The sequence below is a fragment of the Pongo abelii genome, chromosome 1 (genome assembly GCF_028885655.2).
Source record: "Pongo abelii isolate AG06213 chromosome 1, NHGRI_mPonAbe1-v2.0_pri, whole genome shotgun sequence".
Taxonomy (NCBI): domain Eukaryota; kingdom Metazoa; phylum Chordata; class Mammalia; order Primates; family Hominidae; genus Pongo; species Pongo abelii.
In genome coordinates, this window is record NC_071985.2 from 12,523,878 (window position 1) to 12,540,773 (window position 16,896).

General features: G+C 43.9%; 1 protein-coding gene across 2 annotated transcripts in view; it reads right to left on the reverse strand.

The window, feature by feature from the left end:
- Positions 1-16,588, reverse strand: part of ACTN2 (actinin alpha 2) — a 75,166-nt gene extending 58,578 nt beyond the window's left edge. The window contains exon 1 of one of the 2 annotated variants that reach the window (XM_024233210.3): positions 16,275-16,588. In XM_024233210.3, coding sequence (XP_024088978.1) covers positions 16,275-16,400 — 126 coding nt within the window. In that variant the 5' untranslated portion in view covers positions 16,401-16,588. The remainder of the gene's footprint in view (positions 1-16,274) is intronic. The other variant, XM_024233214.3, reaches the window with a different exon arrangement.
- Between the last annotated feature and the right edge of the window lie 308 nt (positions 16,589-16,896).

Below are 16,896 nucleotides of genomic sequence, written 5' to 3' on the forward strand. Positions count from 1 at the left end.
GAAAAGCACACTGATGATTCTCCTCTCAACCCATCCGGCAACTGGGGAAGCAGCTTGTACTACACAGACAGCAAAATAAATATTCTTTAATTTAAGTTCACCATACTGCTACTATTTTCAGGGACCCAAATAAATGGCTGCCTACACACAGAGATGCAAGCATTCATTTAGAATGAAACAGCTCTCTATAATACACCATATTCTCTGCATTGCTGTCCCAGACCAGAGAACAATTCTAAGTAAGGAACAGCCCACAGTCAGGTACAGCTATAGCTTTCCCCTACATATGGGGAAAACTCTGATTAACATATGCAATAAAAACAGAGAAGCTGGGCATTTCCAGTGTTCCTGCCAACTCCACACCGGAGGGAACCAAGCTGGGATTTCCTCCACCAAGAGTTCTTCCCCAGGGCTCCTGCTGACTGGTGTTCAGGAAAATGGGTAATAAAGTCTTTACATCCAGAGCCATTTCAGACCATAGCATATTAGAGTATAAAATACATAAATAGATGCTTCTAGACTATAGCATAAAGTGAACTAGTAGGCACTTGGCAAAATGTACACACTTGTTTTCTCCAGGTTGTGACTTTTTTAATATTTAAAAACTTCTAATTTTAAAATGTAATATTTCCTAAATATTCTACAATAAACAGGTATTTCTTATGCAATTATTTAAATACATATCTTTAAACAATAATTCAGGACAGCATAAACATTCGTTAGCCTAGATTTCTAAGTTATTTTCTTTGCCCTTCCCTAGTTGTCTGTAATGATGCCGGCTAGCTTTACTTCACTAATCGTCCATATTCCTAATGGAGGGGGAAAAAACCACTTAACTTGGATCCAATCCAGCAATCCTAGAGTTCTGAAGTTAATTTTGCTCAATGAAGCGCTACTTCAAGACTTTTTTACAGCTTCACATTCAAATCCCTGTTTTGACATCACATTTTAAAATCCTACTGGAAAGGGTACACACTGCCCTATCCTAGGACTGCAGAATAGAAATCCTTTAGAGTCCTTAATATCCAGTTACCCAGATACCAGTTACAGCAATAGAACTCACTGTCACACATCAGGCATTTCTGACATGATTTTTCCTGCTTCCCTACCAAGTCCTTAAAGGTCTCTCATGGTGACAGCCCTACCTGTGTCTCATTATAGAAATAAGGGAACATGTTCTATTCAACATAATTTATCACACAGTAAATACTTTTGTCCCCATTTCACTGCTAGATTTTCAAGTGCCTAAACATGGAAATAAATTCTTATAATTTTCAGAAAAGACATACTGTCAAAAGAGCAAATCTACAGACAGGACTTTGGTAACTGGTCCAGATCGTTAAATAAGGTTTAACTCTTAGTTTTGCAGATGTGTAAAATAAGTGTCATTAATGCCTGGCCCATATTAATATCAAACTGTCTAAAGTATAAGTATATATGATATTTATAAAACCATATACATAGCATATAATACAAAACCAAAAGTATAACAGCGACCCCCATTTCAGAGGGCAACCTTGCCCGCAGGAGGACTCAGCCGGGCTGGTGGCCCCACAGCCCTCCAGTCACAGGGCTCACTCTCACAGTTTTCTACAAAGCTTGGTCTTCTAAAACATTTATGAATTAAAAGATTCAGAATTACTAGACTATATATGAGATACATATACATATATCTCAAAGTATTAAAAATCTCACTTTACCAATGTTTACATTTTTAAAGTTCCAGAAATAGGCCAGCACTTTCAGGAAAGGCATTACTACCCTATGTATAAATTACTTGGGGAAAAAAACAATCACTTGGGTGTCAATATGATTTTAACCTTCCATGAGGCTGCCTGTGTATGTCCTCAGAACAGGGAGACCAAAGTTTGTAGTCTAAACTGGGCCACTTCTGAGAGTCAAAGGAGGTGCTATTTATAATTCCTCTGGGACAAAAGCCACAAACTGGGATTGTCCTGGACAAACCTGGAGGTAGGGTCACCATACCTCTGAAATTACTCCAGCCACCTTGGTGTCAGTTCATTTCATAAGGAACAGAGGTCCTGAGAGACGAAGTGACTTGCCCAAGGTCACCGGCTACTGTGCTGCTCCTCACACCATCTCTCATCTTTCAGGGTTAAAATGAAAGCCCCCCCAGTGCTTTTCTGGGGCTACCCAGAACATTCCCAGTATGTGGGAATTCACCTCTCTAACAGGGCAGGGGCCTGCTGTGTCTAAATAAATTCCCCGGAAGCAGTCTTGGCAAGACGGCCCCTAAAAATAACCTTTGCCAGTCTTGGCAAGATGGCCCCTAAAAATAACCTTTCCCCAAGAACCTTTTCAATGTCTGTTCTGCTCCTTCCTCTGGCTGTACTCTGGGGGTGGCGGAGGAAATACAGATGCAGAAGTATCAAATTCAGCATCCTCAGACATTGTTCCCACCTCTTGTCTCAAAGTCAGGCTTATCACTCAAAGCAGTAACAGCAATGGTCAGTGGAGCTAAGAGAGGACTCATCTCAATAAACCTGATAGGGATGAGGGTCAGTTTATAAGATCAGGGTGCAGTACGAGGAGAGGGGTGTGCCTCACACACAGTAAACACACTACCAGTACTGACTTCATACCTGGGCACTGTGGTAAGCCACCCACATATACAGGCCTCCCCATCTTCCACTGAGCCTGAAATTCACTGGAATTAGACAACCGGGTTATTGTCTCAGAAAAGTCACCTTTAAAAATATCAGTGACAATTAGCTGGGTGTGGTGGTGCACGCCTGTAATTCCAGCTACTCGGGAGGCTGAGGCAGGAGAATGGCTTGAACCCAGGAGGTGGAGGCAGGAGAATGGCTTGAACCCGGGAGGCAGAAGTTGCAGTGAGCCGAGATGGTGCCACTGCACTCCAGTCTGGGCTATAGAGAGAGACTCCGCCTCAAAAATAAGATAAATAAAATAAAATAATAAAATAAAAATATCAGCGATCCCTAGAAAGGCATGTCTTGGGAATCTTTCATTTTTAGGCATAGACAATGATGACAATAAGTGCATGAAAAATCATAAGGAGAATGTGGGGTCTGGGGGTGGTGTACAGGGTGAAGCAGTCCCAGGTGGCTAGAGGCAGCTGTGGGAAGTAGGGGGCCTTGGGAAAGAGGATTTTGAAACAGGGTGAAGCAACGAGCAGTACTCATCAGCCTACTTCACAGTTTTACTTCATGCCAGTTTCTTTCATAGCAAAGTTTTTATTAACCATTCAAACTTATTTTCCTTTTAGTCATCACCTATTCATGAAGCTTGGTTATTCCTCGGCCTACTGGATACAGAGAGATTCATTATATTCTCTCTGCTTTGGGGTATGTTTAAAATTTCCCATAATAAAACTTTAAATAAACAGGATTTTTTTTAATTGCAAAGTGAGTTCTCAGTACTGCCATTTCAAAACATGCTAGGCTCAGTCCCTGTGGAGCTCTGATCTGAGAGGGCATTCCTGTAGATAAAGACACGGCACCCGTAGGAGGATAACTCTAATCTATGCTCCTGCCTCTGAAAGTCTCATTTTCTAGTTCCAAAAGGGAGTTGACTCAGTATCTCGGGCATCCTGAGCTCTGGCTTCTTTTGGAAGTGCGTCAGACATGCCAGCATTCACTCCGATAATGTGCCCTTCATGGGACGGCCCCTAAAACTCTTGAGAGGTTTAGCTGACTTCTCCTGTGGCCCCTTCCCTGCTACTTTGGTATTTCTGTTGGACAAGGCAACTCCTAAAGCTTGACTTGGGGAAAATCTTGGAATGACAATATGGACCATGCCTCAAAGTTCTGTTTTCTCACTGTTATCAGACATTCCCAGTTGTACCAGTTTAGAAATGAAAAAATTCACACACACACATATGCCCTTCCACAAAGGTAGGAGGTTTGTAAGTGGAAAATCAGAAATACTGAATCCCAGGCTTCTGCTCTGGGTTGGTTACAAATCTGAGCAGAAAGCAACAAAAACAGATAAAGTTTAGTGATAAAAATCAAGCCTCTTACAGTTAAGCAGCCTGGATCTGACATCTAGCTCTACCACTTTCAGACCAAAAATATGCAATAAAATAATTAGTATCTCCATATTTATAAAATTTAAATTATAAGAGAGAGCTATTTCTACATACATTAGACAAAATTCTGTGTGCATTTTCCGGCTACCACTTCCCCACCCTCAACCACTGCTGGGCAACTCACTTAACTTGAGCCTAGCTAAAATAATGAAGATAATATTCACCTTTCAAAATGGTTGTGAAGATCCCGTAAAATCATATATAAGGTTAAAACAGTGCCTGGAATTTCTCAATAATAGTTGTTTCTCTGTCTTCTTCAGCAAATCATTTGGGATACTAGGAATAATATGTGAAAATCTCCCATTTTTTAATTCACTGGTAAAAATCCATATATTATCACTTTTACTGTCTGATTGGAATATTTTTTGGCTTTAGCGTTAGACTGAAAAAAATGACAACATCCTCTGCTCCAAATTCTAACATGAAAGACCAAAGTATGCAATAAAATAATCAGCCACCTCATATTTCATAAAATTACAATAACAGAATAGAAATATTACAGTCTATAAAACACAAAACACATGGTTTGTATTTTTCTAATCTGATCACCTGAATACCTGCCTCCCCTCAAAAATGTGTTTGTTTCAAAACAGAAAAATATTACCCTCTACACGTAATCTCTAAGTGGATTACAGTTTTCTATATGTCTTCCATGATTTTCATGACTGTTCTTTCTGACACCCGAAACATCTATAATATGTTTTAAAACCTTAAAACAAAACATCTAAATGAGAACAATAATTCATTTCCTTAATTCTATAAATGATACAACTGAAAAAGGAAGTCCTACCTTAGAGTTTAATTCTACATCATTTTTTTTTTTCAGGCATCTTACAAATGTTCAATAAAGCCTTCTTTAGCAAAGCCTATCATTGACCATTCTGAGTGCAGAAGAATTTTATGTCGCAGACTTGAGCACACCACCATAAGTAAATTCATACAGTTTTTTGCTTCCTTTGAAAATATAACTTGTCTGGGTCGGGTGCGGTGGCTCATGCCTGTAATCCCAGCACTTTGGGAGGTCACGGCGGGTGGATCACCTGAGGTCAGGAGCTCAAGACCAGCCTGACGAACATGGTGAAACCTTGTCTCTGCTAAAAAAAAAAAAAATACAAAAATTAGCCAGGCATGATGGCGGGTGCCTGTAATCCCAGCTGTTCAGGAGGCTGAGGCAGGAGGCTTGAACCTGGGAGGCGAAAGTTGTATTGAGCCAAGATCGTGCCATTGCACTCCAGCCTGGGTGACAGAGCAAGACTCTGTCTCAAAAAAAAAAAAAAAAAAAAAAGAACTTGTCTCATGAGCTAAAAGATACTGCATTCCACAGCACCAAAGCGCTGGTTTCTGTTCCAGTAACTAAACCAACTTAAATGCCAGATTCAAGCCAACTGGCAAAGTTCCAATAGAATACCAAGGTGAGATTTCTCTAGAAAGAAAATCAAAGACATCTTGACAGTTCAGGTGGTTCCAAGTTGTCTAATACATGATGTTTTCATCCAGAAAAGCAAGACTTCCATGTTCAGTTCCCAACACTGCTTCCTCTAGGAGTCCTCTATTCTTAGCTCACTTTAGTGCCTTCTGGGTAGATTCTCTTCCACTTACCCCCTCAGAGTTGCAGCCATTGCATATGTAGATAACTTCCATACCTAAATCTCCAGCCTTGACTTTTCTCCTTTTATTCATTGGATATCAAGTCCTCAATCCAAATTCCCCATTTTTTTTTTTTTTTTTTGAGACAGGTTCTTGCTCTGTTGCCCAGGCTGGAGTACAATGATGTAATCACAGCTCACTGCAGCCTCAACCCCCTGGCTCAAGCCATCCTCCTGAGTAGCTGCGCATACAGGCCCACACCAACACACCTGGCACACCTGGCTGACTTATGTATTTTTGTAGAGACGGGGTTTCACCAGGTTGCTGTACCTGGCTTCAAAGCCCACATTTTTAACTTCTACAAAACTCAAGAGCCCCTTTACTTTTACAAATGAATACCAAAGACATTAGAGATAAGGCTAAAAATGATTGAATTCAGTTTTACAGCCTGGCTATTTTCTGGTATTGGTCAAGGGCATCAAATATAGTGGGACAACAACAGCTGGGCATGGCAGCTCACGCCTGTAATCCCAGCACTTTGGGAGGCCGAGGTGGATGGATCACAAGGTCGAGATCGAGACCATCCTGGCTAACATGGTGAAACCCCATCTCTACTAAAAATACAAAAATTAGCCAGGCATGGTGGTGCGTGCCTGTAGTCTCAGCTACTCAGGAGGCTGAGGTAGGAGAATCGCTTGAACCCAGGAGGCAGAGGTCGCAATGAGTCGAGATCGCACCACTGCACTCCAGCCTGGCGACAGAGCAAGACTCTGTCTCAAAAAAAAAAAAAAAAAAAAAAAATAGTGGGACAACAGCAGTAAAGTTGTTTGAGTTGAAATAAAGAGACTGTAATTTTTGGAGGTCAAAATGGTCAGCATCAAGTATTTCATATGATTCTATCTTATATATAAATTATCTTAAAATCCTCATAAACAGCAATGAGATTACCTACCTTCTAAAAGTAATTGTCATCTTCACATCTTGTTTGACTATAACAAAATAACTTAAAGACTCCACATGACTTTAGAAGATAGGATTTCTTGATTTGTCTTTGCAATCTCACTTATAACTACCTTTGCAAAACTCAATCATAGCTTCATATTAAATACTGCTCCCATTCCCCCAAAACAATCTTTTTTTTTTTTTTTGAGACAGAGTCTTGCTCTGTCACCCAAGCTGGAGTGCAGTGGCACGATCTCACTGCACTCCAGCTGTGAGTGCAGCTCACTCACTCCAATTGCAGTGAGTCTCCTGCCTCAGCCTCCCGAGTAGCTGGGATTACAGGCACCCACCACCACACCCGGCTAATTTTTATATTTTTAATAGAGATGGGGTTTCACCATGTTGACCAGGCTGGTCTTGAACTCCTGACCTGAGGTGATCCACCTCCCTCGGCCTCCCAAAGTGCTGGGATTATAGGCTTAAGCCACTGCGCCTGGCCCCAAAACAATCTCATATTCACCTATTTGCGCATTTGGTTCTCACAATCACTAATAAAATATAGGTTTTTTCTAAGATAGCATGGCTTTTTATGAAAAGGTTGTAATGGATACTAATAAGAATATATTTTCAGTGTATAGTAATTTCTAAAGACTATGACCAACACATTTACCCCCTAGCAAAAACAAATAAGACAAATCAAACTTATGCCAACTTCTTGGTCTAGGACTTGGCATGTATGAAGACTGCATATGCCAGTTCTTGCCCAGGACCACAGAATCACTTGCCATCTTGTCTCCATTTTGCAATTCCAGCACTGTGAAGCACACTGCATCTTCAAAAAAATTTTCCCCATGTTTTCTATACAAAAACATATTTAAATTCATACTTCTCTGAATCATAAATGAACTTGAAATTTTCTTTATTAAGTGGGTGAAGGTTTTCAATCTGGGGGGAAAAAAAAAACTCATTTCAAATCAAGTTCAGGTTACCAGAACTTTTTCTCATAAATATGGTGACAAATTTTATTATGATATACATAAATCTGTATAATTATTTTTTCAATTCTAAAAGCTCTAAATTCCAATTATTTATGTTCTTTTTTTTTTTTTTTTTCCAGACATAGCCCATCTCTTAACTTTTTTTTTTTTTTGAGACAGTCTCACTCTGTCTCCCAGGCTGGCGTGCAGTGGCATGATCTTGGCTCACTGCAGCCTCTGCCTCCCAGGTTCAAGTGATTCTCATGCCTCAGCCTCCCAAGTGGCTGGGATTATGGGCGGGCATCACCACACCGAGCTATTTTTTTTTTTTTTTTTTTTTTTTGTATTTTTTGTAGAGACTGGGTTTTGCTGTGTTGGCCAGGCTGGTCTCAAACTCCTGGCCTCATGTGATTCGCCTGCCTCGGCCTCCCAAAGGGCTGGGATTACAGGCATGAGACACTGTGCCCAGCCTGAACATTTTTTAATGAGAAGCTTATTTCTCACTCTGTCACCCAGAGCGGGAGTGCAGTGGTGCCATCATAGCTCACTGCAGCCTCAAATTTCTGAGCTCAAGCAATCCTCTCACTTGAGCCTCCCAAGTAGCTAAAACTACAAGCACACGCCACCATACCCGGCTAATTTTTTAATTTTTTTGTAGAGACAAGGTCTCTCTATGTTGCCCAGGCCAGTCTCTAACTCCTAGCCTCAAGAGACAGCCTTGCCTCAGCCTCCCAAAGTGCTGGGAATATAAGCATGAGCCACCACACCTGGCCTTGACAGCTCAGACTTACAATAAAAATCAAGTCAGGGAACTCTTTTTGGGGACCTGAGAAAATACTTCAAGAGAACATTTTTAAAAAGCATTAAATGAGTATGAGTTGGGAGTTAACACATTCAGAGCTCAAAAAGTCATAAAGACTGTCAAAAAAGATTTTAATTGTTAAAATGAAAGTTTTTTTAATTTAAAAAGTAATTGTACTAAATGTTTTTTAGAAATGATTCATAATTTCTTCATTCAATAAATGTCAGAGCGGGCCAGGCGTGGTGGCTCACACCTGTAACCCCAGCACTTTGTGAGGTCGAGGCGGGTAGATCACTTGAAGTCTGGAGTTCAAGACCAGCCTGGTCAACATGGAGAAACCCCGTCTCTACTAAAAACAAAAAAAATTAGCCAGGCGTGGTGGCAAATGCCTGTAATCCCAGCTACTCAGGAGGCTGAGGCAAGAGAATCACTTGAACCTGGAAGGTGGAGGTTGTGGTGAGCCGAGATTGTGCCATTGCACTCCAGCCTGGGCAACAACAGTGAAACTCCGTCTCAAAAAAAAAAAAAAGAAAAGAAAAGAAAAAAAAATGTCAGTGCAGACTCTGTGTGAGTCCAATGAGGCACAGGCACCTACAGAGAAGAGCTACTGCTCACAGCCCTTGTTGGGGAGACAGAGCATCAGGTGACCCCTGCTGTAGAAGGCAGGCCTCTCAGTGCAGCAGCTGCAGAAGGAGGTACTACTAAGATAGGTGGAGGAGGGAGGGTCTATGGAAGAGAGACGGGCTCGAGTCAGACACAGTGACAGGCAATCAGGGACATGAGATCTTTAAAAACCTGCAGCAGGGATACTGGGGTGGTGAATGAACAGACGATGGGGCTAGTTCAGGCCTGGCCTCACGAACCACCATAAGAGGCTTGAACTCTCTCCTGAAGGCAACCAAGAACCACAGAGGCACTTGAATCAGGAAAATATCACAACCAGGCTTGTGTCTTATTAAGATCATTTTTGGCAGGGTCTTGGAGAAAAGCCAGCAGACGAGCATGACCCTTGGAAGGGTGACAAAAAGGGAGGCCACCACCCTCATCTCCGCAGGGAAGGCGGAAAGCCTGAAGGCCTTGGAGCACACAGGGAGGGGAAGAGGCAGGGTCCAGAGGACTCCATGGGTGATGGTGACCCAACGGCCGTGGTGTGGGAGAGGAGGAGGCGGCAAGGGGAACACCCGGGTTTCTGGCTTGGGTGCCTGGGAGAAAGACATTTCCATTCACCATGAAGGGGAACCAATCAGGAGGGTTTGAAACACCTTTGGCTTTGAAAACACCTTCCTTACACCAGCCTGGCTGAAGCAGATGCCCCTCCTCTGTGCTTCTCACAGACCACTCCTGTCTCTTGAACTAGGCTGTAAGCTCCTTAAAGGCCATGGTGGTGTCATCAACTCTCTCTGCTGGTCCCTAGGACTACAAAAATGTTTGCCAAATCCTCACTAGGGTTGCAGGTAAAAACACCTTCTAGTTTCCAATCTAGAAAACTGTGTGTGTGTGTGTGTGTGTGTGTGTGTGTGTGTGTGTGTGTGTGTGCATGTGTTCAGACGTTTGTACCAAAAATTCTCCCCAGTCTTCTTCAGAAAGGCCAAATTCTTGCACTTCAGGTTTTCCTTCCTTTGAAATTTGTCTAGCATAGTAGTTTGCAAGCTTCTCCCCCAATCTCTGCTTTCTGTTCTTTCTGGAAGACTTAAGTGCCGTTCCCAGGGAAACGGCGGTAGGATTCTGACTGTCCTCCAACGCATTCTGTGTGAGCTCCTCTGCTCATCATGGTAGCACCCTCACCCACTCCAGAACTGCGCCTTTTCTGTAGGTGTCTCCCAGCTGCAGCAACCGACTGCGGTGCTTTCTGACAGTTTTCTGAGGCTGCGTTAATTAAGTTTCCCCGCTAAGAGTTATATTCCTCCTCCCACACTCCCGGAAAATCTTATAATGGGCTGAAGTTTCTTACCTGGTGAATGTGGCTGAAGGCCTAGGGCAACCCCGGGACACATCACGGTGTCCCAAATAGGATGTAAAGGCAAAGAGTGTTTTTTGTGCCTCAGAACTCCTGCACCTGTGATTCTCCATAGCAAACCACATGTATATTTATTACAGTCCCTCTGAGTGCAGAGGCTTCTTAGTGCCCACACAAGACTCTGCCTTTAACCTCTTCCTTGACACTTCTGCCCATTAAGAACTTTCTCTGCTCTCAAAGACTATCTACAATTCCACCTCTCCCTCCCAGCAATGGCCACATGGACACCGGATTTGCCACCTCAGAACGGTAGCTCCTTTCCCTGCACGGAATAATGACACATCCTGTAAATACTTAACTTCTTATCCAGACACAATCTCCCAGTGGATAAACAGACTCCCCTCATTAGTTTGGTTGTTACTTGTCAATACCACTGTCTTGACATTAAAGTCCAGGAGCTCTAATGGGGAGGATCATATCTACTTAATTGGATTTATACCATAGCCTACTGTGGAACAACATGTGGTTATTTAATACTTCATATAATCCCTCCTGATCACTCTCAAATTGATGCCTTCCTCACCATTGCTTCTAACAGCCCCCTTGTTCTAATCCTCACCACTTTATCTGGATGGTCCCATAACGGGCTTTTGCCTGGGCCCCCCAGCCTCAGGCCCTTGTCCACTCAGATTTATCCCGCCAACAATACTAGTTCTGTAAGCATGGGTCTTCCCGGCTCAAAAAACCTCTGGAGCTCTGAATGTCTTGGAGAATAAAGTCTGCACTCACCTTAGCATCCCAGGCCCCCTATAACCTGGCCCTTTTTCGTGGATCAAACTTTCTAAGTTTGAATATGCATCTTTAGCATCAGGTATTATCTCCCTATCACACGTACACAAACACACCATGAGCCACACACATATCCGATACAGAGCTAGGCTTTGGGAGACCTGAGTCCTGGTCTGGCCACCTTAGTTACTTTCTCTTTCTATACTCTTACCTTTGAACTTCTCCTATCTCTTGATGAAAGGGTGAGTGAAGGGATGCAAGGGTGCTTTGATAGTGCCAAAGGAAAACACTTATTATATTACACTTATTATTTTTTTATTTTTTGAGATGGGGTCTTGCTCTGTTGCCCAGGCTGGAGTGCAGTGGCACGATCACAGCTCATGGCAACCTCAAACTCCTGGGCTCAAATGATCCTCTGGCCTCACCCTCCCAAGTAGGTAGGATTACAGTTGTGCACCACCACACCTGGCTAAATTTTTTATTTTTTTTGCAGAGACGGGGTCTTGCTGCGTTGCCCAGGCCGGTCTCAAACTCCTAGGCTCAAGCAATCTTCCTACTTTGGCCTCTCAAAGTGCTGGGATTACAGGCATGAGCCACTACACCTGGTTAACTTTTATTCTTGCACTTATTATTAAACAATTTCTTGTTAAATATGCACTTATTATTTAAAAATTTTTTATGTTCCAAGTGTTCCAGTGTATAAATCCTATCTTTAAAAGTACACCAGGCTGGGTGCAGTGGCTCATGCCTGTAATCCCAGCACTTTGGGGGGCCGAGGCGGGCAGATCACAAGGTCAGGAGATGGGAGACCATCCTGGCTAACACAGTAAAACCCCGTCTCTACTAAAAATACAAAAATTAGCCAGCTGTAATCCCAGCTACCCAGCACCTGTAATCCCAGCTACTGTAAGGCTGAGGCAGGAGAACTGCTTGAACCCGGGAGATGGAGGTTGCAGTGAACTGAGATCACACCACTGCACTCCAGCCTGGGTGACAGAGCAAGACTCCGTCTCAAAAAACAAACAAACAAACAAACAAAAAGTACACCAGAGGAGGGGGAAATGGGAAGCTAGTTTTTAATGGGTACAGAGTTTCAATGTGAGATGATGGAAAAGTTCTGGAGACACATAGTGGTGATTGTTGCACAATAATGTGAATAGACGTAACGCCACTGAATTGTACACTTATGATTAAAATGATAAATTTTCCGTTATGTGTATTTCCCCACAATTTTCAAAGTACATCAAGGTCACCAAGGGCCAAATCTCATGCTCACAAGTCCCTCACAAGTCTAAGCGCAGTGCTGATTAACAAATATTCGGCACACAAGGATAATAATATTTGAACATTTACAGATCACTTTACAATGTACAAAGCCCCTTCACCATAAAACAGTTTAACCATTTGATCCAGACAAAAAACCCTGTGAGTTAAGAAAGACAGATATTTATCTTCATTTTCTAGGTGAAGAAATTGAGACTTGAAACATTTAGTGATTTAACTGTAGTCAAGTACCAGGCAGAGCTTCAACTCATCTGGGTCTCATGAATCTGAGAAATGTCACAAGCTTTCTGTTAATCGTTGGAACAAACAATTAGTGCCTTTTCTCCTAGGAAAAATTCATGCAAGAGTATGTGTCATTAGGCAGGAAGAGCCTTCACCTTGTGCTCTAAATCAGCAGCTGCTGCCCACAGAACAAGGGCAGGAGCAACTCGAAGGCTCCCAGGCTCTCTATTTAATCCGGACCCTGTGGGTGGCTGCCTCTGTACACGCATCCTGCCAGGCTGCCTGACCCAACATGGCAACACATTCGCCTAAATGCCAGACTGACAGGAGGTGCTCCAAGGTGAATCCAGTCATCTCAACTGTGAAGAGTGCAGAAGAATCTGAATTTCTTTAGGGACTATTAAAAACAATTAGAACACTTAGAAAAGTTTATCGATCATCAAGCCATGGACCGATTATGGACATAAGGACCCTTTACGTATCGACACATATTTCGTTTCCTTAAAAGGTCTGCTCTAGCCTCCCAGTACAGTTAAGGACAGCGCCCTGAGCTTGTGAAGATAGCAAACATATTCAGCATTGCTGCTCTGACAAGTCACCTCCCAATTAGGCTTCAGTTGAGGTACAAGCTCAATGTGTTCCTTGGTTCCAGGAGACGTTTACTTCTAGACGCCAACACTCTAAAAGTTTCAACAGTCCACTGAAGAGGTCCCAATTTACTTAGAAATTCATATCCCTAAACTGTGTTCTATATGGTAAAACATTCTAATTCCAAGAGTGTGCCTCAGCATTTCAGTGTCTTAAAATGTTGTATCTGGGGCTGAGCATGGTGGCTCGTATCCTTAGTATCAGCACTTTAGGAAGCCAAGGTGGGGGAACGGCCAGGAGTTCAAGACCAGCCTGGGCAACACAGTGAGACCCTGTCTCTACAAAAAAGTTTTTAAAATAAAAAAATTAGTCATGCGTGGTGGTGCATGCCTTGAAGTCATGGAGGTCACTTGAGCCCAGGAGGTCAAGGCTGCAGTGAGCTATTATCATGCCACTGTACTCCAGCCTGGGCAACAGAGCAAAATCCTGTCTCTAAACGTTATACATTATATATATATAAAATATATGTATGTGTGTATACATATATATATATCTCACATCTGTAATACTGCAGGCATTTTTCTTCTACCCTTGAGTTGTATGAATTAAAATACTTCTTTATAGAAAATATAAATATTCCTAACCCTATTAACACACTCCTGTAACACACTCTTCCTAACACACTTTTGAAAGAGAAGGTAGACACGTTGAAATGCCTATTCACACTCATGCTAAACCCACTATCTTCTGGATTCCCTTCTCTTATAAAACACATTACACTTTTATAAAGTCCTTCTACAGCAAGGCTTTCCTTCCACACCACAGAGCAAGGATTACCATAGCCCATGAGACTCTCTGAACTGTAGATATAATTAGGCATCACATCCATTATAACGCCACGGACGTCATCATGTGCTACCAGCATCTGTTGACAGCTCTCATACCCAGCATATCACTGAAATGGCAAGTGTGGAGAAGGTAGCCCACAATAGAAACAATGGCATTTTACTCTTGTCCGGTTCCAGCAGTTTGTCTCATAGGACATAAATAGAGGCCACTGCTCTGGCTGCACTGAGCTCACAGTTCAATATTATTTTACTGACTTGAGCAGGGTCTACACCAAAAGTAGAAATAGAGAATCTTCTAGATCTGTCCTAATGTAGTTTTTGCCCCCCAAGCATGTACAACATTCAAACTATCTTAAAAAAAATCCTCACATCAAACTTTTTAACATTATTTTGGACTGGGATCAGGAAGTATGTTATTTTTAAATAATCAACTTTACTTCAAGTGCTATGCAATTATAATAATACAGTCAACATAGGAATCCCAAACCTAAAAGAATTCAAAGCCATATATCCAAAAATACTGCAAATATATTAAAAGATTAAATATGGCAGAAGGGATGTCAATGTGGCCTCTGGAAACTGTCATTACCTCTATCCTGCTATTGTACTCTACTTAAAAAAAAAAAAAGGCAACAGAAAGCACTGTGATTAGACTATCACTTTCAAAAATGATGCGCAGACTACCTGTCCAATTCCTTAGCTATTTTACAATTCCTCATAAGAAAGCAATTTTTAAAACAAAGACCCGGGAGTTATCTTTTTTTTTAACCCATGAAAAGTGCAGTAATCAAAATTTGGGGAAATTCTTTTAAAAAAACACTCACTGCTAAAAATTAAAGTCACTTTTTAACTTCGTGCTGATGGATGATGCATCAGCTGGTCCAGATGACACATTAGTAATCCTCATGCCATGTACTTCCTTCACAATCAGTCCTTTAAACAACAGTAGACGGCTTGAAGTTTTGTTTTTTCTATTTATTACTCCCATTTTCTAAGAAAGGTAGGGATGGTAAAAGCCTTAAGAAACTCGGGGAGAGACTGAAATGTAGCTACATTAGAGCTTTAAAATAATAATGGTAAATGGTATTTTAGGAGAGAGGGTAGACAAGAGACATCCTTATATAAAAATAGTGCTTGGTTATTTGATAATCATCTCTCCTTCCAGCTAACGCTGTTTGCTGCGAGAGGAGTTTGGGATGTGTGTTCTCCACCATCATACCCCTATTCACCAAATACTATCGCACAATCAGCTACAGTGCCAATTATACAGAGATTCCCATACACACTATGGTCACCACAGGCTATCCACTTAAAGCAGACCCTTAGAAGGGAAATCTATCTTGCCCCATGCCCAGAAAAATAGGTGGAAAAAAGTTCAGAGCGTTTGGCTTTTGCCATAACCCTGTTATCTTAAGGTTGGGTTGGCAGGTCTCTGTTGTCATGCCTGACCCAACCAGGCTCCCTGCCTAGTCAAGTAAGAGGCGGGATTAAGCCTCCTGGTGAGCATTCCCTATTTATTCCAGCCAAGAGGATCAAGAGGAAACCTTGAAATAGTGGAATGTTCCACTGGGCCCCCAGAGAGCGCCAATCAAAATGGGAAGGGAGCTTTTAGAAGCTGGCTGACTCCTTCGTCCCTGTGTACTTACCTCAATGAACTATAAATAGAGTGTGAAATAATTGTCACTATCGGTAAATGTCTAGTGTTCATACAACATCCCTCTCCAAGGAACCCAAAAGATTGAATAAATGACTTTCCATGACTCTAGGGGCAGCCCGGTGGAAATTGCAATGAAGCTGATGTTCTTTTGCTTCTTTCAATGGGGAAGAGAGAGGCTGGGGTAAATGGACACAAACAGGCCAGGAGACTATAACTCGGAGGCCAAGGTCACAGACTCAAGGGGTCAGGAGCAGACCAGAGACCCCTTCAGATCCTGGTCTAACGCGGGTTGGTGTGAGGAACAGAACCACATCTGTAACTCCGATGCTGCTAACGCGCGCGCGCGCGCACACACACGACGCCCAGTGTCCTGCCTGTCCCCAGACGTGTCCTCTTTCCTAAGGGGCCCCCGGGGCTGCGAGGGCACAGGACAGCACAGCACCTCCACAAAGCGCCCTCTCGCCAGTCGCCAGGCCACGCGGCCACGCGCACGGGAGCCCCGCGGGGGACCCGGCCCCACCACGCGCGGACGGCCCGTGGGCCCCTGCTGACCTTCCTCTGCTGCTTCTCCCAGGCCGGGTCGAGGAGCAGGTCGCGGTCCCACTCCTCCTCCTGGATCATGTATTCATCCTCGTCGTACACGTAGTTGTACTGCACGCCGGGCTCTATCTGGTTCATGGCGCTCGGTTGGCCGGGGCTGCGGCGGGGCGCGAGGGGCTCGGACGCACGGGCTGACTGGCAAACGGACTCACGGAGGCGGCGGGCGGCGGGCGCGGGGTGACCTTCGCGCGGATCCTCTCGGGGCGACACGCCTGGGCGCTGGGTCTCGGGCGAAGCACCAGCTCCGGCTGCCAGCAGCTGCAACGCGGCTTAATAGCCGCGCCGCCCGTCACGTGGCCGCCCGGCCGCGCCTCCGCCGCCACCGCCCCCGGCCCCGCCCGTCGGGCCCCAGCCCGCCCCGCCCCGAGCACGTGCGGGCGGACAGGGGCGCCGGGCCCCTCCACGGTCTTCCCTGCAGCCGCCGCCCAGAGGCCGCCTGCACGCCTTCCGCCGAGGCCTCCGGGAACGTGCGGGGAGCGGCCGGGCCGGCGCAGAACCACGCCTGCCACCCACGCTCTGAGAGCGGCTGGTTAGCGGCGCGGGGTCCGTCGGTGTCCCGGGTGGGTGATCGCGA